This window comes from Pan paniscus, chromosome 2 (assembly GCF_029289425.2).
Source record: "Pan paniscus chromosome 2, NHGRI_mPanPan1-v2.0_pri, whole genome shotgun sequence".
Taxonomy (NCBI): domain Eukaryota; kingdom Metazoa; phylum Chordata; class Mammalia; order Primates; family Hominidae; genus Pan; species Pan paniscus.
In genome coordinates this window covers 38,144,849-38,168,035 of record NC_085926.1, presented here as the reverse complement: position 1 = coordinate 38,168,035, position 23,187 = coordinate 38,144,849, and the positions used below count along the sequence as shown (strand labels likewise).

The window sequence follows — 23,187 nt, the reverse complement described above, 5'->3', positions numbered from 1 at the left end:
GCAAATAGGAGGAGATATTCTTCAAATAGATTTAAATAACTATTTAAATTTTTAACAACTATTACCATTTTAACAACTATAACCATTGAGGAGATGACCTGCCTCAAATCCTCTTCCTGGGAAAAAAAAAAAAAAGTAGTGTATAAAATAAGAAAGAAAAAATGCCAACCAAACACTGTTCCCTCCCCGCTTCCCCAATCCCTACTCCCCACCTCCTAACTCTGTTCCAAACGTCGGGGTTATAAACTAATATGTTACAGTCAAAAATGGGAACAATCTAATTATCCATCAAAAGGAGACCAGTTAAGCTGTGGTGTATCTAAACTGTAAAATACTTTGAATACTAATGAACATACATGTTGACATGGAACTGTCTCCAAATACATTATTAAGGGAAAAATGAATGCTAAATAAAGTATGTGGCCATTTGTATTTTCTTTAAAAGAAAAACATGACACAGAGACATACATTATGCTTATATTGACATAAAATATCTCTCAAAGGAGTCACAAGAAAATGGCAACAAGTGATTCCCTTTGGACCAGGGTATTGTGGATTCATAAAAAGAAGAAGACTTAATAGTTTATGTTTTAGGACAGTTTCAGATTTACATAAAAGTTGAGAAGTTAGTGCACAGGAGTTCCTACACACCTCACACTTAGTTTCCCCTATTATTAACATCTTATATTAGTTCAGTACTTTTGCTACAATAAATGAACCAGTATTCACATATCATGATTAGATAAAGTCCACAGTTTATTCAGATTTCTTTACTTTTTACCTAATGTCCTTTTTCAGTCCCAGGATCCTGCCCAGGATACCATATTATACTATACTCAGCTGCCATGTCTCCTTAGGCTCCTTTTGGTTGTGACAGTTTTTCACGTTTTCTTTGTTTTTGAGAATCTTGACAGTTTTGAGGAGTAATGGTCAAGCATTTTGTAGAATGCCACTCTACTGGAATGTATACAATGTTTTTTTCATGGTTAGATTGGTGTCAGGGGATTTTGTAAGGAAAACCATAAAAGTAAGGTGCCATTTTCATGACATCACAGGAAAGACACATACTATCAAATAATTTAACATCAGTGATGCTGAGAAGACTTATTTTGTACCATACACCATTTTGTGCTGTTTGAATTTTTAAAGTCATATATACATATTACTCACTCAAATCCTGTTTTATAAGTTTTAGTCTTTCATAAGTGAAGAGACAATAATCCATTCTCAGCAGAGCCTGCACTTTGAGTGACTACTTTTCCTGATCAATGCCCCAGATAATCAATCCATGTTTCCCTTTTGAAACCAAAAGTACAATCTGTAGAATAGCTTCCAGGAGTAAAAGCAGAATAGCACAATTCACTGGACAATAAAAAACACCACAGTCTGCCCTCAAACAGGACAATAAACCTTTCAAGGAAAAGATTTGTAACTAAATATCTGGAAATCAATATAGTCCCCAGTTAAAGAACTTTTTTACTCTGCCACAAAGAATATCAAGCAAGTCAGCAGCTCCAAAAGCTAAATCCTCTATCCACTCTTAAGTAGCAAGAAGAGTTTTGTTTTTTACTGCTTAATGTCATTTCTCACATGTCACTGTTGCCCCAAAGTTACACATTCCTTCTAAAATTAAAAGGAATATCACAGACACGCTTGACTTTTCATTAATACAGAACACAAGTTTCTGCCCATAACATTTTTATTACTCATCAATAGGCACCATTTATGGAAAACTTGAAAAAGGTCAAGAAAAGCAATGAATCAAAACCAAAGCTGTAAATACACTACATTTAAATATCTTAAACTGACAAAATATCCAACATTTCTGTCACAGCCAGCCTCTCTAATGGGAAAAATATTTGGGTAGATACAGAGAGAAAAGTCTGATTTAGAGACCCATTCATCCTACTCAAAACCTCTAAATCCTAGAAGTCAAAGAGGAAACACAGTAGAGACAGAGGAAAATTACTTTACCTAATCCACTAGGCTGACATACAAATCCACCTGAAATCACAAATGGACTCTGAAGATACGAGAAGTAGCAAGACATCCTAAAAATATCTGCCTCTGCTTCCCAATAAAACAACTTTCTCCTAAGCCTAGGTCTCAGTGTATTACAGAGCTGGTTACTGCTAAAGTCTAAGTAATAGTCTCAGACTTGGCTGCACATTAGAATTACCCAGGGAACTTTTAAAAGTCCCAATGCCAAGGCCTCATTCCAAACCAATTAAATAAATTTCTGGCGGTGGACCCAGGTATCAATACTTCTTAAAGCTTCCCATATTCCAATATGCAGCCCAGGCTGAAAGTCTACGATTTAAAGTGTCAGAGAATTCCCATTCCAGCTAAATGGCGAATGCTGCGTTGGAAAACAAACTTTCATCACTACTATACAGGCCCTTGACCCAAAACACACCCTTCCCTTGCTACAAACACAAAGAGATGCTGGATAAATTAGGGGGAAAATACCACACAGCTAGATGCAAAGTAAGGAAAAAATTCTCAAGGTTCAGAAATGAAAGAGACACTTAAGAGGCAGAGCAGTAGGTAAGAAGACCTGGGAGACAGAAGAGGGAAACTGGCCAAATGGCTAGGGGGCTCAGGTTTTCAAATCCACAGGTAATAGAAAACATGGCACTGGGCTGATATAAGGTTAGGAGCTAAAACTAAAACTCCCTAAATAAAACCAAGACCCTTGAAAGACTAGGCCACAATGAAAGATATGCTTACCAAAGGTTAGACAGGATAGCTATATTAAAATAAGATCTTAATTATCTTTATAAAACATTTAAGACCTAATTGTCTTTACAACAAATAAGATCTATCTATCTTTAAAACAAAAACATTTCTAGGAGTAAAAAGGTCATTTTATAGGAGTAAAAAGGTCACCTTATAGGAGTAAAAAAGTCATTTTATAGGAACAAAAGGAATAATTCACCAGGAAAATAACAATCCTGAACCTGTATGTACCTATAACATCTATCACAGTGTTCAAAGGAGTCATTAGGGTTATAGGGGTTCCTGGGACCGTGCCACAGAGAGCTGGACAGGTTCCAATGCAACCTGATACTTAGAGTCCTGCTCAAAGGATGTTGATTTGCAGGTTAGCTGATATGAAGGACCAGACAGAATGCCCAAGTGAGGTACATACTGTCTAATGCCCAACGAGTCCAAATAGTGCTAGGCCTCCTTTTTGGTGGTGTGGTGAGGGTAGCAGAGGGTCAAAGAGACAGCAGTTTTTCCTCAACTGTCAAAGGGACTAAACATTGTGAATCTGCCCAAATAGTCCCATGAAAGTTTATTTGGCAAGCAGGCCTTTGAATTTTGTTGCATCTATCAACTACCCCTGCTGGCAAAGATGTAATAATAGTGCAAATCAGGGCCACTATCTTGTTAATAAACAGGACATCAAGAGATCATCTATACAGGAAAAGCTTTGGACATCAGAAGGTAAAAGAATTTTAAGATTTAATCTTATCCAGGTCAATATGTAATGAGCTTGTCACTTCTGTCTTCACAACAGGAAAAAAGTCTGAAAATCAACAACTCTTCTTAGATCCATCAGAGACTGAGGTCACAGGGCAAACTCCTGCCTCCAAAAATGTAGACAGGAAGATAGAATTACAGTTTAATGGAGCAGATGCCCAGCAGCAGAAGACTATTGCTGGAGTCAGTACTGGGGTATAAAAACTTAAATTGTAGTTGACAAATGTCTGGAGGCTCAGTGTGGAACAGCTTGAGAGTTAAAAACCCCAAGCGGACCCAGTCTAAGGGAGACTCATACACTTGGATGAGCTGGATGAGCTTTACCTCCTACAACCCCATGAGATTCTCGGGGTATAGACAGGAGAAAATTCCCCTAATTTCCCACAGGAGGAAGAAAAAAGTAACCAATTTGAAATATGCCCTAAGCATTCTATTCTCCTAAACAAAAACCTACCCTCAAGGGAAACTATTTTATCAGAGCTTAACCACCTTGGTTTTACCAGAACCTAACCCATCTACGGGAAGGGAAATACCCAGTCTCAGTCCCATCAAGCCTTCCTGTCTCACCTTGGGGGGGAACTGAGAAGCACTTGTGCAGTTGATAGCCCAGGAGCACAGGCTCACTAAAAAGACTGAGCTGGGTAAGGGAGACAAAAATATTGATAGAAGTCAGAGGAAAAAGAACACCTTACCTATAGAGGAACAAAGGTATGAATTAACATCCCACATCTCAGAAACCATGCAATCAAGCAGAGTGGAGTGAACTGTTTAAAGTGTCAAGAGGAAAAAAAAAAACCAACCTAGAATCCTGTATCCAGCAAAATTATCCTTCAAAAGTAAAGAAGTACTTCTCTCAGACAAATAAAAACTGAGGGACTTTGCAGTCAGCAGACCTGCCTTGCAAGAAATGTTAAAAGAACTTCTTGGCCGGGGCACGGTGGCTCACGCCTGTAATCCCAGCACTCTGGGAGGCTGAGGCGGGTGGATCACGAGGTCAGGAGATTGAGACCATCCTGGCTAACGGGTGAAACCCCGTCTCTACCAAAAATACAAAAAATTAGCCAGGCGTAGTGGCAGGCGCCTGTAGTCCCAGCTACTCGGGAGGCTGACGCATGAACCCGGGAGGCAGAACTTACAGTGAGCCGAGATTGCGCCACTGCACTCCAGCCTGGGCGACAGAGCGAGACTCTGTCTCAAAAAAAAAAAAAAAAGTATAATTGATATCCTAAGAGAGGAAAGGAAATGGAATCATATGAAATGCTCAATTGAAACCAAAGAAGAGGCCGGACGTGGCAGCTCATGCCTGTAATTCCAGCACTTTGGAAGGCCGAGGCAGAAGGATTGCTTGAACCCAGGAGTTCGAGACCAGCCTAGGCAACATTAGAATTACCTGGGGGAACTTTTAAAAAGGTCCCAATGCCAAAGTGTAGGACCCTGTCTCTATAAAAATAAAAAAAAAAATAGCCAGGCATAGTAGTGAGCACCTGTGGGCCAGCTATTTGGGAGTCTGAAGCAGGAGAATTACTTGAGCCCAAGAGGTCAAGGCTGCAGTGAGCCGTGTTCATGCTGCTGCACTCCAGCCTGAGTGACAGAGTGAGCCCCGTCAATCAATCAATCAATAACCAAATAAGGCTGAAAAAGAAAGACACAAAAAGATGTAATCTTAAAAATCGACTATTTAACCCTAATCCTTGAGCAAACAGGAAAGCAAAGACCCAGAAAAGTAACTAACAAAAGAAAAAAAAAATCAGACTACTACAAATTGTAAAGCTGAGGTTTCAATGAGTAATCACAACATGGAGAAAAAAGCAAGGTACCATACCCCACCAAACATGCACATGCGCGCGCGCACGCACACACGCACACACACACACACACACACACACACACACACACTCCTTAACTGGGTTACTCTTAGAATAACAGCATTTTTTTATTTTTATTTTTATTTTTTGAGATGGAGTCTTGCTCTGTCGCCCAGGCTGGAGTGCAGTGACGCAATCTCAGCTCACTGCAACCTCCACCTCCCACGTTCAGGCCATTCTCCTGCCTTAGCCTCCCGAGTAGCTGGGACTACAGGTGCGTGCCACCACACCCAGCTAACTTTTTGTATTTTTAGTAGAGACACGGTTTCACCATGTTAGCCAGGATGGTCTCGATCTCCTGACCTCATGATCCACCCACCTCAACCTCCCAAAGTGCTGGGATTACAGGCGTGAGCCACTGCGCCCGGCCTAGAATATCAGCATTTTTAAAAACTCCATACATGATAGGTAAAAATCAGTCATCTACAGAACCATTCCACTCTAGGAAAAAATGAGTATTTCTAGTTGCCTAAATTTTCTAACCTGCTTCAGTCTTACAAAGAAAAAGAAACTTCTTTTTATGAGGATGAATGAGAACAACTGAATCTAATGAATAATGTATAAACTCTAAGGAATCTTGGAAACACCGAGGGTCCCCAATTTATGATCGTTCAGTTTTGACTTAATGATATTTTCTACTTGCAATGGAGTTGTGTCCCAATAAACCCATCCTAAGTCGAGAAGCATCTGTACTCTTAAAACAATAAGAATTTCCATCTAAAACTGTACCTAATCAATTGTTCCTATACCTGGTTAACATGTTAACAAATCGCTAAAAATGGGGTACGGCCAAAGAGGAAACATTTGTGAATATTTTTCCGGCACTGTTAAGTAGAAAAAATGTACTGAAAAACTGAAAATTCTAGTCCTCTGTATTATGATAATTGTATGTATGCATACCTTGATATTAGCAATTAACATAATTCAATTAATTACCTCAGTTCTGATTCCATGTTCATCAAATAATCTTGTGGGAAAAAAGTGCCACAGACTACTAATTGGCCCTCAATGTCTGGATGGAAGGAAGAAAGGAAGGAAGGAAGGAAGGAAGGAAGGAAGGAAGGAAGGAAGGAAGGAAGGAAGGGGAGGGGAGGGGAGGGGAGGGGAGGGGAGGGGAGGGGAGGGGAGGGGAGGGGAGGGAGAGCGGGGAGGGAGGAAGGGAGGCAGTGGGGAGGGAAGGAGAAGAAAGCAAAGAAAGCAAGCAAGAAATTTTTACTGGGGACGTGACCATCCCGAAGAAAGGCAACATTTCACAGCCTTCCATGCAGGCTAGATATAACCATGTGACTAAAGTTCTAGCAACTGTGATGCGAACAAAAGTGGTTTCTACAACTTCCTAGTTGTTCCCTTAACATAGGTGTTCTTGTCCCAGCACTACTGATATTTGGGCTGGGTAATTCTGTTGTAAGGGGCTTCCTGGACATGATAGGATAAATTTAGCAGCATCCCTGGCCTCCACCCATTACATGTCAGTAGCACATTCCACTCCCCAACTCCAGCCCCTGTTGTGACAACCAAAAATGGCTCCAGGTATTGCTAAATGTCCTGAGAACCACTGCTAATAGGAAATGGCATAACCTCTATTTCCCCTTTCCTTCCTTCCTTCCGCTGAAATGTGGATGTGGTGGAAATCAACTTGGGCCATGAAGCAAGAACTTAGAGCTGGTACAGCAATAAAATCAGAGCCTGAGTCCCTGACTCCATGGAGTCATCATACTGGACTGATGTCATTTATGCCCAGACTATTATGTGAAAGAAAAATAAAATTATCTTCTACAGCCCTGTAAATCAGAGGTTGGCAAACTACAGTCCACAAACTGAATCCAGTCCATTGCCTGTTTCTGTAAAAGATGCAACCATGCCTATTCAGCTACAGATTGTCTATAGCTGCTTTCATACAAGAAAAACAAAGCAGTGGTGACGGAGAACATCTCACCCACAAAGTCTAAAATATTTGCTATCTGGCCCTTTACAGAAAAGGTTTGTCAGCCTCTGGTGTACAAAATAATGACAATGACCGTTCACTGATTCTTGTGTGCTAAATACTATTCTAAGTGCATTGCAAATATTACCTCATTTAATCTTCACAACTACTTTATGAGATAGATACTATCTCATCCCTATGTTATACATGAGAAAATAAGGCAAAAGAGAGATTAAATAACTTGCCAGAGGTCACCCAATTAGTGACAGAGCTGGGATCTGAATCTAGGCAGTCTGCTTCTAAAGCCTGCTAAGAAAGACTGTGCTAATCAATGAAGCTGAGTATCCATCGACTTAATATCAGTTACATTTTTTTGGTCGCTAACTCAATAGAATTTTAGTCTGCCACTGAGATTAATTTTAAATATATTGTGTTGTCCTCTTTTACTTAGCATATCCATATATCTATTTTTTCAAGTCAAAGTTTTTACTTCAGAACACCGATGAAAGTATCTTCTTTTTCCTAAACCTTTACATATCTAGAGTTTCTATAGTGAATAGCAAAATTAACCCAAAACATACACTGAAGTATACATTTAGGGTCATTGTCTCTTTTTTTTTTTCTTTTAAGAATGCAATAAGTGGATTCATATCAATTTCAGGCACAAAGAAATTCAGTTTCTGCTTTATTTTGTATGACTATAACACCTACTTTGCATAATGTATCAACTCTCACTTAACTAAGTGAGTAACATCCTTTTTAAAAGTGGCCTAAAATGCTGCCATTTCAAAAGCATTACCTTGACATAATGTCATTGTTAAAAATGTCCTGGGAATTCTCATTCAGAATTGCCCTCAAAGTTAGCTTATAAGCCACTGAAAAACTCTAGACCCATTGTATAAGCTTGAGCAAATCCCCTAATAAAGCCTCTTTTTTTCACCAGCAAAGTAAGATTAATAATAGCAATATATTACCCATGCATGTGACAATATATAAAGTTTCTTGTTTCAAAATTAATTTTAAGAATACAAAATATAATAACTTTTTTTCTTTAGAGATTTACTTTAGGAATTTCTTTAGATAGAACAAAAATGTATTTATTTCTTACGATAATCTCAAGGCAACCAAATGCACATGAAGAGTGGGGTCTTCCAGCTACAGCTGAGTGAAGAAATAGATAAATCTTCCCCCTTAAAAAGCAATCTTAAAGCTGGACAAATATGACAAAACAACCATTTCAGTGCTCTGGAAATCAACCTGAGAAACCTTTTATGCTTGAAAAACAGCTGCACTTCAGGTAAGAACACTGAGACTCTATGGTGTTCTGCTCTGGGACTAGCCCCATCACTTCCTGGCCCCAGCTCAGTCAGCATGGAGGTTCTAAGGCAGACAGACCACGATGACTGGCAGCTTCTCTGCCACAGTTAAAAGAGGCTCCTTTGATTGGACATGGTAGGCAACACCTACACCCAGTGACACTGTCAACTAAAGTGACATTCTGAAGGCGGACCAGCAGGAGAAGGTCATCAGTGGCTCTACTAGCCTGTTGTAGTAGTCTAGATAGAGACGAACGTATTCTTGGCCAAAGGTACACAGTGGAGACAAAGAGGCCCCTGCTATTCACACACTCCTGGCCAACCCTGAGGATGTGCACATGAGCATAGGAGACAAAAGGGCCTATCCAAAAATGAAACCCAGGCAAACTGGAAAACAGAAACTGAACTTAGAAAATGTTCATTTCTAAACCCACAGAAAGATCCAATGGAAGATAGCCAAACAGAACCCTCCACTGATCATCTTCCCCACAGAAACACCAAACTGAACAACTACCTACATGAAAAAGCACCTTCATAAGAACCAAAACTCAGGTGAGTGATCACAGTACCTGATTTCAACTTCACATCACTGTTAGAGACACTAATGGTGATAGGAAAGACAGTCTTGAATTGTCAATGCCACCCCTTCCCCATCCCCCGGCAGTAGCTGCAGGGCACAGAGAGAGAATCTGTGCTTGCATTGGAACTCAGTGCTGCTCTGCCACAGCAGAACGCAACACCAGGCAGAACGCAGCCAGCACCCATGGAGGAAGCACTTAGACCAGCTCTAGCCAGGGGGAATTGCCCATCTCAGCAGTCAGAACCTGAGTTCTGTCAAGCTGTGCCTCTGCAGGCTAAAGTGCTCTGGGGTCCTAAGTAAATTTGCAAGGCAGTCAAGGCTACAAAGAATGCAATTCCTGGGCAAGTTCTGGTGCTGTACTGGACTTGGAGCCAGTAGACTTGCAGAGCACACAACCCAGTGAGACACCAATGTGGCAGCCAAGGGACTGCTTGTGCCACCCCTTCCCCCAACCCCAGGCAGCACAGCTTGCAGCTCTGGGAGAGATTCCTTTCTTCTGCTTGAAGAGAGGAGAGGGAAGAGTAGAGGACTTTGTTTTGCAACTTGAATATCAGCTCAGCCACAGTGGAACAGGGTACCAGGCGGAGTCTAGCTCCTAGATGACATTTCTAGACATACCCTGGGCCAGAAGGGAACTCATTGCCTTAAAGAAAAGGACCTAGTTCTGGTAGGATTCATCATCTGCTAACTAAGGAGCCTTTGGTCCCTGCATAATTGGCAGTGGCAGCCAAGCTGTACTTGCTGTGGACCTTAGGTGAGACTCAGAGACGTGCTGGCTTCAGGTGTGACCCAGCACATTCCAAGCTATGGTGGCTACAGGGAGGGACTCCTTCTGTTTGAGAAGAGGGAAAAGTAAAGGGGACTTTGTCTTGCAGCTTAGTTACCAGCTGGACCACGGTTGGGTAGAGCACCAAGCAGGCGCTTGGGGTCCCCAATTCCAGGCCTTGGCTCTTGGATGGCATTTCTGGACGTGCCCTGGGCCAGAGGACAGCCAGCTGCCCTGAAGGGAGAGTCCTAGGACTGGCAGCATTCACCCCAAGCTGACTGAAGAGCCCTTGGGCCCCAACTGAACACTGGGGGTAGCCAGGCAGTACCTGCCATGAGCTTGGGGCAGTGGTGGCCACGGGGAGAGACTCCTCTACTTGTGGAAAGGGGGGGAAGAGTGGGAAGGACTCTGTCTTGTGGTTTGGATGCCAGCTTAGCTGCAGTAGACTAGAGGACCAGGTAGATTCCTAAGGTTTCCGACTCCAGGCCCTGGCTCTCTGATGGCATCTCTGCACCCACCCAGGGTGGGGTAAAATGACTGCCATGAAAGGAGGAACACAGGCCTGGCTGGCTTTGCCATCTGCTGATTGCAGAGCCCTAGGACCTTGAACAACACAGGCAATAGCTGGGTAGTGGTTACCATGGGCCCTGGGGAAGACTCAGTGCTGTGATGTCTTCAAGTCTGATCCAGGACAGTCCCAGTGGTGGTAGCCACAGGGGTGCTTGTGTCACCCCACCCCCAGCTCCAGACAGCTCCGCCCAGAGACAGAGAAACTCCATTTGCTCAGGAGAAAGTAAGGAAAGAGAAAAAGAGTCTCTGCCTGGTAATCAGAGAATTCCCCAGGACCACCAATTATCCAAGACCACCAAGGTGGTACCACTATGAGTCTATAAGAGTCCAAGACTAGTCTGGGCAACATAAGAAGACCCAATCTCTACAAAAAAATTTTTTAAAAATTAACCAGGTGTAGGGTCCAGCCCTATGGGGCTTAGCGGGTGTTCTCCCTGTGTGCGGAGAAGAGAGGCTGTAATAAATAAAGACACAAGACAAAGAGATAAAGAGAAAACAGCTGGGCCCGGGGGACCACTACCATCAAGACACGGAGACCGGTAGTGGCCCGGAACGGCTGGGCGCACTGATATTTATTGCATACAAGACAAGGGGGGCAGGGTAAGGAGGGTGAATCTTCTAAGTGATAAGGTGAAGCAAGTCCCGTGATCATAGGATAGGGGGCCCTTCCCTTTTAGGTAGCCGAAGCAGAGAGAGACAGTAGCATACGTCAGCGTTTTCTTCTACGCACTTATAAGAAAGATCAAAGACTTCAAGACTTTCACTATTCCTTCTACCGCTATCTACTACGAACTTCAAAGAGGAACCAGGAGTACGGGAGGAACACGGAAGTGGACAAGGAGCATGACCACTGAAGCACAGCACCACGGGGAGGGGTTTAGGCCTCCGGATGACTGCGGGCAGGCCTGGATAATATCCAGCCTTCTACAAGAAGCTGGTGGAAAAGAGTGTTCCCTGACTCCTCCAAGGAAAGGAGACTCCCTTTCGTGGTCTGCTAAGTAATGGGTGTCTTCCCAGACACTGACATTACCGCTTACCAAGGAGCCCTCAAGTGGCCCTTATGCGGGTGTGACAGAGGGCTCACCTCTTGCCTTCTAGGTCACTTCTCACAATGTCCCTTCAGCACCTGACCCTATACCCGGTTATTCCTAGGTTATATTAGTAATGCAACAAAGAGTAATATTAAAAGCTAATGATTAATAATGTTTATAATAATGATTGATAATTGTCCATGATCATCTCTATATCTAATTTGTATTATGACTATTCTTATTCTATTTTCTTTATTATACTGAAACAGTTTGTGCCTTCAGTCTCTTGCCTCAGCACCTAGGTAATCTTTCGCCCACAACCAGGCATGGTGGCACATGCCTGTAGTCCCAGCTACTAGAGAGGCTTGGGCAGGAGGACTGCTTGAGCTCAGGAGTTTGAGCTGCAAGTGAGCTACAATCATGCCACCCAGTCTGGGTGACAGAGAATCTGTCTCTAAAAAGAAAAAAAAGTCATTTCCCTTCAAACTCATGCCATCCAGCTTTAATATTATACTTTCTCTCTCTCTTTGTTGTTCATTAAGTCTTGCTTTCCAAGTCATCTTGCCTTATCCCAAGAAACTTTAACAATCACAGAGACAATCCCTGCCTGAGTTCACTGATGCCATCTCTAAAGACCCCGTCCTCCACTCTACCTGGGTCATCTGCTTCCTCAGTTTTTTATCTTATTATCACCAAAACTGACCCAATTATGAAATTACTAATTCAGACACCCCACTCTCCTATCTTTCGAGATAACTATTCAACTACTCTACTATGACTACTCTAACTTCAAAGATCACTAATCCACTGACCTGTCTTGATTTTCCATCAGCCTCATCCAGTTTTCAAGATTTTAATCATGCTCTAATAACCTGACTCCCTCTTGTCCCTTTGTTCTACAAGTTGCCTGTTTGGAGCCCAAGTCCCAAACTGCACATCTTTAGCAAAACTAAAAGACAAAAATGGAGAAAGAGTAATTTTTTTTTCTTTTCGACACAGAGTCTTGCTCTGTTGCCCAGGCTGGAGTGTAATGGCATGATCACAGCTCACTGCAGCCTCAACCTCTGGGGCTCAATTGATCCTCCTGCCTCAGCCTCCTGAGTAGCTGAGACCACAGGCATGCACCACCATATCTGGATTTTTTTTTTTTGAGACAGTCTTGCTCTGTCGCCCAAGCTGGAGTGCAGTGGTGCAATCTCGGCTCACTACAAGCTCCGTCTCCCAGGTTCACACCATTCTCCTGCCTCAGCCTCCTGAGTAGCTAGGACTACAGGCACCCACCACCACACCCAGCTAATTTTTTGTATTTTTAGTAGAGAGGGGGTTTCACCGTGTTAGCCAGGATGGTCTCAATCTTCTGACCTCATGATCCGCCCGCCTCAGCCTCCCAAAGTGCTGGGATTACAGGCGTGAGCCACCATGCCCGGCCCATATCTGGATAATTTTAAAAAAATTTTTTGTAGAGACAAGGTCTCACTATGTTGCCCAGGCTGGTATTAAACTCCTGGGCTCAAGCAATCCGCCCGCCTCTCAAAGTGCTGGGATTATAGGCGTGAGCCACCATGCCAAGCCAAAAGAGTAATTTTTAATATATAAAAAGCTCAGGATAAAAAAAGGCAGGAAGATACCAGCAGAAAAATAGGCAAAAGTTGAGCTGGGCTCAGCAGCACATGCCTGTAATCCCTGCTACTTGTGAGATTGAGGTGGGAGGAATGCTTGAGCCCAGGAGCTCAAGACCAGCCTGGGCGACACAGCACGACCCCATTTCAAAATAAAAGAAAAATAGGCAAAAATCACAAGCAGATGCGTCACAACAGGAAATACCAATGGCTTCATATAAATCTGTGTCCAACCTCACTAATAATCCAAGATGTCAAAATTGATACTATTCTTCATGTATCGAAACATGTAAATTAAAAATTTTAATAGGCAAGGCTAGCATGGGACCAATGAATCTACCATTCTTATGTACTGCTAATAGATGCATAAATCACTACATTTCTGAAAAGCAATTTGGCAATATCTTTTAAGATTCTTCAAAATGTGTTTTATGGAAACCTAGATTTTTTTAAATCATAAAAATCACAGAGAAAAGTGTTCATCACAATGTTAAAAGTAATATAAACATAAAATATTTGGAGAATGGTTCCATGTATCACATAACAACATGTCACACTACACACTCAGAATCTGAACTCAGGAACAAAATAGATTTAAATAAAATTGTCTCCATTCCAAATCCAGGGACTAGTTCTGGTGCCAAACCAAATGGTGTAGGTTTACGCTTCCCTGTTCCTCCCCTTTAAATATATCTAAAATTCCCAGAAATAATCCAACAGACAATCATAAAAGAACTCTGAAAGGAGAAAAGAGGAAAGCAGAGTGGCTAGGGGCCTTAGAACTTGAAGGACAACATGGCATTATGTTTCCTGAGTTTTTCAACATCATAGGAAAGGTTTAAAAAAAAGTTTCCTGAGCTTTCCTTTAATCTGCTATAACTCAGACTGGGCATTACACAGCCCTGAAACCCAGAACAACTGACAGACATATATCAAAAAGAGCCCCAAGCCTGCTCTCTCTCTCTCTGCCTAAAGGAGCAGAAAAGGGGCAGCCCAGCAGAAATCTAATAGGTGGTCCCATCCCTGACTCCATACTTGGAGTTGCAGGAGAGCCCACCATGCCTAACGAGCAGTGCCAATAAAGAGCAGACAGGGGGACTTCATCCCCTCCCCCATATGCAGTACAGCCGGTAGGCCCACATCACCCACACCAGCAGCACCAGTCGGCACAGCCGGCATCTCTTAGCCCTCCACCCAACAGCAAAGGACTATGCAGGTCCAGTGTTTCCCCACTCCCCACCCAGGAGCAAAGAGTGGCCCAAGGGAAGAGCCTTCCATCCCCACAGGCAATATCAACAGGGACTGAATGGAAGCCCCACTGGCACCAGGTGGGAGTCCACATGATGGGACTAGGAGAGTGCTCACAGACCCGTGAGTCCTGAGTCCAGCATCTACCACGTATTCTCCACTTGGCAGCAACCGGCCCAAGGAAATCCACTCCACTCCCATAGATGGCATGATCAAGGATTGAATGGGAGTCCCCACAGTGCCAGGAGAAAAAAAATCAGACTAGAAAAGCACTGCAAGGGCTCTAAAAATCAAATTATCATTGGAACCATAGCTCACAATAGTACGCCAGGACCTATACACAAAACCTAAACAGGGCACTTAACTACTAAGATAGATTATTTAGATAGGATCATGAAATATTAAAATGCTCTTATTTATTAAAAAAGAAAAAAAGGGCTGGGCACAGTGGCTTATGCCTGTAATCCCAGCACTTTAGAAGGCCATGGCAGGAAGATCGCTTTGAGGCCAGGAGTTCAAGAACAGCCTGGGCAACATAGCAAGACCCCATCTTTATGAAAATTAAAAATCAGCCTGAGGAGGCTGAGGTGGGAGGATCACTTGAGCCCAGGAGTTCGAGGTTGCAGTGAGTTATGATCATGCTACTCCAGCCTGGGTGACTAAGAGAGACCCTGTTTCAAAAAAAAAAAAGAAAAAAAGGCTATAATTTTAAAAATGTTATTTTATAAAAAGCTTTTAATAATTTAGGGAAATACTGAAAATATAATGTAAAATTTAAAAAGCAACAGACAAAATTACATATACAGTATTGTTTTAGATATTTTTTAACCATATAAAAGAAAATGGAAAGCGATATTCCAAAATGTTATCAAGTAGTTGCCTCTTGGTACGAAATTATGAATTTTTCCTGTTTTTATATTGTCTGGTTTTACTACAGTACTTGTTTAATGTTTACTAGCTGTATAATTAAGACTCTAACCACAGTGTACTAAAACTACTGATACAAAGAGCTATGATAACAGTCAGAGATCACGATTCTGTAAAAGAGTGGGAATGGCCTTAATGAGATGATGTAACACAAGAGTATTGTCTTTTACATACCTGTGGATCTGTCCATTTTTATGCAGATATTCCAGCCCTTCCAGTACTTCTCGGAGTATCGTAGCAATGGTAGATTCATCTAGGACTCCACTTTTGTGTTCCCCTTTTGCCACAATGTGCTTAATAATATCCAGAACAGAACCTGAAAACAGAAGACATAATTTTCTAAAAATCTCTAAATCATTCAATATAATTCAGATCCATTTTAGAATCAAAACACATGTGAACCTTCTCATAAACTTAACTGTGCAGAAATGAAAAAAACAGCAAATATGAGGAAATACAGAAGTTTAAAATTAATAACTTATTTTCAATTCCAATCTAAAACAAAAAGTAGCTGGCTGATATTCAAATAGTATGTTATGCCAGCATCTCCTTTGGATGTCTAGTGAGGTAGTAGAGGATATTTAACTGCCCCTAAATAATCCCTAGGTAAACCAGGCTCGTCAGTACTATTATAAGATACCACAAACCAATGTAGGCTTTTAAGATCAGATTAGAATATGCACTGCTGTATGACTAAAGATATAAAAATACAATTGAAATGCCAGTCAAATCAGGAGCGAAATACTTGGAGGGTAAGGATCACATACATACACAAACTAACTTAGGACTAAAATTATTTTTCAGGTTAATAAATTATAGAAATAAAAGAGCTAAGGCAAAGACAAATACAAAAAGAATAAAAATAACAGTTCTTTTTAAGTAACAGTCCAGCTGTATTATCAATCCTAAACTTCCCAGGATAAGAAATAATGCTCCTACTAAAGGTTGAAGGCAGAGGAGGAAAAGACACCTATATAGTAATTAAAAGCACAGTGCTGACTACCAAAACTGAAGATTATAATCAGTAAAAAGTTTGGTGGAAATTTGTAAGATTTCTGGCCACATAATGGCCCATAACAATCACAGAACCAAAACAAAACAATATTAGCAACTGTGCCAAGAAGTCTAGAACATTACATAGACTGCAAAGAAAAGATTCAATACCCATTTCTTTGTACAACACCTCAATGATCAAGACTAAAATCAAAACAACTGCTTACATAGTTCTCTTAAAAACTTGCCCTACTGGGTACTTTTACTTCACACACTTTAACAAGAAAAAATATACTTCCAAATACATAGAAAGAAGATGGAATTCTCAAAAACATGAAGGACTGAACGCAAGTTTATTTTAGCTCCTACTTAAAATCCACTAACTTGGTAAACTTGATTAAAAAGGCATAAACCCATAATTTAAAAAGAGAACAGGAAAGATAACAGAAGAGAGATGGCAACAATATTCTGGAAGATAGCAGAAAAAGAAAAAGTAACTAAGCACAGTGGAGAAATCTGAACTTCAGTGCTTGCAGAGGAGCTATGCCATTTAGGACAACGTGATCCCTACCCAGAGCTCCAGAAAGACTCAGAACTACACACACCAAGTACCATACTTCCCCACACCAAGTGAGGAAGAAGTGAAGGAAAGGGTTGAAAACAGAAAAACTGGTTGAAAGTTCAGATAAGACAGAGTAAGATTCTCAGATTCCTCTTCCTCCCTGGAGGCTTGCCTACTAACTCTTCACCTCCAATAGGAGATAGGCAGTTTATTCTCTGAAGAGTGAACCAAAGAGACTCACTCTCCAGATAGCTTCCAGACAGGTTTTCCTAACACATTATTACACTGGTTCTTTCCCCTCTCCATTGCTGGAATTCATAAGCTTGTGATCCAGAAGGGGAGAGACCTAAGGAAGAAGTTTGTTCTGCTTAATCAACCACACATTAATCCCCAAAGCAAAGTGATTATACCAAAGGGCCACATGTTTCACTGTTCAGGAAATCCAGGCCACATAAGTACTGCTTAGTAAGAAAACAAATATATTAACACTGATCATAAACACTGTTTACAATGTAATACCTAAAATTATCGTAAACACTGTTTATAACATAATACCTAAAATAGGGAATGCAAAGGAAAACCAATTCCTACTGGAAATGAAAAATTAACACAACTTATTCACTTAACAATTAAGCCCTATTACATTACATGTGAGATCTAAGACTGGGTGCCACCAAATATGGCAAGATATACATGACATGATTGCTAACTTTAAGGGAACTTCTAGTCTGGTAGATGAAACAAATGCAGCATCAAATATCTTGGGGCACATAAAAAGTGACTAAGTCTGCAAAGAGTTTGAAGCAGGAACTCCTTTTCAAACTTTTAGATTTGTATTGATTTCACATCATCCAATGATCAATGGGAAGATTAAAGCAATGCACATCTCTAGTCTATGTCCAGAACAGACATTTTGAACAAAGTTTATAGAAGAAACCCTTCTTCTTTGGCATAACAATTTATCTTCAGTTTCAAACTCCTCCCAACAAGATAATTCTTATGGGTGGAGGAATCGTCACTAAGACACTAATCGTCACTAAGACCTTCATCCTTAACTGAGAGATACTGGTCCTGTAAGCTCCCCCGCTTCTTATCCATTTGGTTTTCTAAGCTTCTTGTAGCCTCTAACTCGATGACGGTGTTTATAATCCTCCATCCTCGAATATCAAAATTATAAAGAATGCAGGTCAGCTAAGAGAAAGGTGAAGAGAAAATATGCTAAGCAAAAGGAAGAAGTAGATTATCACTGAATAACCCAATTAATACCTAAAGTAGGAATAATGAGGGAAAGTTATAACCGCGTATGTAGTATTTTGTCCTCACGCACAACTTGTAAGAAATAGTATATAGGGATAATCTGTTCTCAAACTTTAATGTGTGAAGGAATTACTTGGCAAGCTAGTAAAAATGCATATTCCCAGGCCCTATAAGACAGTCATTCAAGAGAACTGAGGTAGGGCCCAAGAAGCTGGATTTTAAAAGGCATTTAACAACTTATTTTGATGAAAGCTGTCCGTTAAAATCCAAACATTTTTCAGAATAAAAGTAAATAAATCAAATAATGGGAAACAGGGTATTTGGTACAAATTTTGTAACAAAGCAAAAAGTTTAAATGTAGATCATCTATTCCCAAAAAATAATCCCATCAGGCTTCATAGCCTGTGGCATGGAACATTTAAAAAGCAATGCAAAACTTTAATTGTACAATAAAATCATTACAGAATATCAAAATAATATTGACAAAGTAGTGAAACAGCTGCTGGCTTCAGACACTTGTTAAGTCTGAAAATTATAACTCAATCAAAGTAATGACCCCATCAACAAATTAATTTCCTCACCTTACTAGTATGAAAAGATACTCTTTAAATATAAAATCAATTCATTCAACTTAGTTACTGGTATCTCTACTAGGAAGTTTTAATAAATCTTTAGCTACTACAGTTATTGCTTATGTCTTCCTAAGCCTCAGAAGGTTTCAAAGAGGCCAAAATTTGCTTGGTCTGAGTATTCCATTTTAGACCAAAAGATGTTACAGAAATTTTAAAACCCTGCATTGTTGCTTGAACATCCAAAGCTGGTCACTATTAGTATCAGACATTTTACCTGGATCCTCCTTTAGATCAAGGAAGTCCCCATGCATTTTATCTCTTAGAAAAAGACAAAGTTGAGGGCATCCTTAAACAACCATCTAAGACAGTGAATTTACATTAGATTTCTACATTTCTACACTTACTCCCTTTAAGTACTACAGGTACCTTTTTTTTCCTCTCAGAAGTTTTCTTAATTACTTTGATTTCTAAAAAGCTTACATTTGCAGTTTGGTGCTAATAAACTGGAAATAGCTATTTATACCAAAAGTGCTTCTAACTTCTAAAGCTTAACTTCCTGCAGTAATAAATCCCAACATTCAGCATGACAGTTTTAACTAGCAAAGATAGGAATATTACAGTTATAATGAAGCATCATTCAATGATTATAATATTGACACAATTAAACTTATTTTAACCAGGATGTACACCTAGTTGGTGGGGTAAGAGTGACACTCACTATTCATTTTATGATTTAATTACCTTATTAAATTCTACAACAGTACAACGTTCCTAAATCAAAACTGTGCTTTTGTTTTCAATATTCTGACTAAAAAGGTGATATGAAAGAAGGTACCCTATACATATTTCTGTTAACTCTGGTTATTTATATTTTTTAATTTTGGGAGTCTTTGCTTATCAGTAAGCCTCTACCAATAGTCCTCTTCTCTCATTCTCTCTGCTCCAGCTGTGAATCTGTCAGTTCTCAAGACATACACACTCCATCCTGTCTCCATCCCCGTTTCCACAGTATTCTCTCTAGCTGGATCACATCTCCCATCTTTCCCCAGTACTAACTCCAGCCTCCATTTCACCTGGCTAATTATTATTCTTTTTAATTTTTAATTTTTTTTTAGAGACAGAGTCTCACTCTGTCACCCAGGCTAGACTGTAGTGGCAAGATCATGGCTTGCCGTAACCTTAAACTCCTGGCCTCAAGCTATCCTCCAGCCTCCCAAGTAGCCAGGGCTACATGTACGAGCTTAGCTAAATTGTTTTATTTTTGGTAGAGACAGGGTCTTGCCATGTTGCCCAGGCTGGGCTGTTGAACTCCTGGCCTAAAGCAATCCTTCCGCCTCAGCCTCCCAAAGCACTGGGACAGCAGGCATGAGCCACCTCACCCAGCCAATTATTACTTATTCTTTAGATCTCAGTTGGACTTCACCTCCAGAGGCAAGTTTTAGTTAATCTCACTGCAACTGTTCTCCCTCAATAAGGTTAAGTTCTCCTGGAATTTGTTCCCATAGCCCACAAGAGCAAGGATCTGATAGCTTTATTCACCAATGTACTGGAGATCAGTAAGTATTTGATGAATGGCATTTTAATTAAGCTATAATCCTGACACATCTTCCTCCTGTTTAAAAAAAAAAAATTTAAGCTGTGCTTAGTTCTAACTTTTGTTTTCTAAATGTTGCCTAACGTTTCATCTCAGTTTAAATGTTTATTCATTTTATAACAACAAAAGATTTCATTTTCCTAAAAAATGTAAAATTTTTAATATTTAAAAGGTTTAGATGTAATGATCATGTTGACTCATAAAAATATAAGCACTTATAAAAAGAGTTATGACTAACTGGAACATATTTGAAAATTATCCTCAAGGAAATCTGCTGAGTGCTAGGCTAGAAAAATTGGGTAATGTCCCAGAAAACTTAAGACCAAGAGGGACAAAGAGCTACATTTAAAAGACATTCCATCCATCTACATGTCCTGCCCCTTCTATGATCAAGACATATACTCACTGAGAGAGGAACAGGAATTCTTAAAAAAAAAAAAAAAAAAGTCGTTCTGCTTAGGAGTAGCAGAAAGCATAGGCTGGCATACAGATATGGACGAGAGAATTAAGCAGACAATTTATTCCCATTCATCAGAGGACTTTTTTGCAAAACATTAAAAATGTTGTATTACATATTCTCGTAAATTACAAATAAAGAAAATTATGCTATAGGTGATCAATAACGAAAGATACAGTATTACCTAATACTCCCATATCTCTCCATACTGAAAGAACCATGCTTGACCACCATCTTGAAAGGTGGTTGGTGTTAGCAAGGCTTCCAACCATCATATGAACAGGGCCTTTAACAAAGCAATCCAGTTTCTCCAGTGTGTCACTAATGGGATTGAAACAAAAAGGTGATTCTGGCTACACTGAAAAGCATCAAATAACAAGGGCTTATTACTATTAATGACTAAAATTTCTTGTGCACCTATTAAATGTCAGCACAGTGGTGGATGATTTACATGTATCATCTCATTTACTCCTCATCAATACCCTGAAATGCAGAAAGGTAACCCCACATTTAACAGACAAGTAAAAAGTTTCAAAGAGCTGAAAGAGTTTTCCCAATGACATACAATTGCTAAGTAGAAAAACTGAAATTTAATTCTAAAGCCTTATGTTGTTTATAGTCTCTCTGGGGAAGTATGGTGTTCAGTGAGATACAGCAATAAAATTGCAAACTAAACAAATGTGGATTATCTTTTCTGTAACTCTACATTCTAAGATGAAAAATCATACTCCCCCACAAAATACACATGCAAGCAAAAACCAACCAGCACAATGATAGGAAGGCCAGTGTGGCTCCATCACTAACTAGTCCTACAAGTCTTGCCATGTGATTCAAATCCATGCCTTGGCAAAATGACTAATTTACCAAATGGCATGAGCTTTTGGGTAACCAAAACAAAATGTTCGATCTATACATGCCAAGGTTTCACAGTTTGCAATCAGCAATATTTATATTTTATTCTAAGAATAAAGTAGAAATACTTGTATATATACTGCAAGATAAAGCACTTAAGTAATTATGTTAATATTGGGTACCAAGATTTTGTGTGTAAAGGAAAAGAGATTCAAGCTTAAAAAGTCCATGATATTAAACTTGTATTGGAAACTTGTATTGATGTCAAATTATAATTTTATTTTTAATATATTTCCAAGCTCTGGAAGCAATGAAGTAGTAATGAGCACTCCAAGCATCCAAGTTATGCTTTCTAAGTACCATTCCCGAGGAAAAAATACCAAAGCTCATTAGAGTATTGGCTGATTCAGGGTCTGGGAAAATGAATACAAATATAACCCTCAGGAATCTTGAATTATAAAGTTAAGGATGTAATGAAAGACTGATGGGTTCACGTCAAGAGGACACAAGAGTGACTTTAAAAGGGCTCCCCCTGACAAATTTTGGACAACCTGCATATCAAAAAGAATAGAGTATAACTGATGGAAAGACACTGAATACATAAAAATCCTTGGGTCTATAATAATACTTGAAAAAGTGAAGGCCCTACCCAATTGGAAAAAGGAAAATTTTTAAACCCTCTCAGTTGCTACCACTGGAGATGATTACTAAATCAACATTTTACACTAAAACTTGATCCTTAAAAAAAGACTCAATTATTTATCTTGCCTTTTCAGTAGGAACTAGAGTACAGATTAATCAGCGTCCCAGTTGATAACGAAAAGTTCTTCATAGAAGGATGTCAGTTTATAAATATAAAAGAAATGATGCCGTAAGAAAAATCACCATTTTACAACCCCTGATGAAATAACTGACTCAAACAAGGATTCAAACAACGAATGTGAAAATCATTAAGATAAAAGACTTATGGAGAACTGGATACTCACAAAGTATCATCTCACAGATTACTTGCTAGCTACAAAGGGGGAAATGTTACCTTTTCCATGGAGAGCCCTGGCTGTCCTAATCTTAAGCAAACAAAACTAACATCACTATTAAAGATTCAACCAGATAGCAAATATTTCCTGATGTAATACAATATGAAATACACAGCATCACCAAGAAGTATCCTCCTACAAAATATTTAACCTGAATTTAATCAAGATCTAATTTTCAATATACAAGAAATAGAGGACTACAGCTCAAGTTAAATACCACCAAGAATACTTAGATAAATCCAGAATATGGCATATTCTACAAGATAACTGGACTAGACTCTTCAGTAAGTTTACATCATGGAAGGGAGGAAGCAAGAAGGAAGCATCCTAAATTAAGAGAGATTTAGACCAGGCACAATGGCTCACACCTGTAATCCCAGCACTTTGGGAGGCCAAGTAGGAAGGATCGCTTGAAGGCAACATAGTGAGACCCCATCTCCAAAAAAAAAAAATTATATTAAATTAAATGATAAAAGTAACTGAGCATGGTGGTACATGCCTGTAGTCTCAGCTACTTGGGAGGCTGAGATG

The 23,187-nt window shown here is 40.0% G+C and overlaps 1 protein-coding gene across 4 annotated transcripts in view; it reads right to left on the bottom strand.

The window, feature by feature from the left end:
• The window catches only part of OXSR1 (oxidative stress responsive kinase 1), a 93,375-nt gene that overhangs the window by 41,098 nt on the left and 29,090 nt on the right, over positions 1-23,187 (bottom strand). For 3 of the 4 annotated variants that reach the window (XM_003826097.6, XM_055109658.2, XM_055109659.1), the window contains exon 4: positions 15,507-15,648. In XM_003826097.6, the coding sequence (XP_003826145.2) occupies positions 15,507-15,648 (142 nt within the window). Of the gene's footprint in view, positions 1-15,506; positions 15,649-20,951; positions 21,083-23,187 lie in introns of those variants that run through there. The other variant, XM_055109660.1, reaches the window with a different exon arrangement.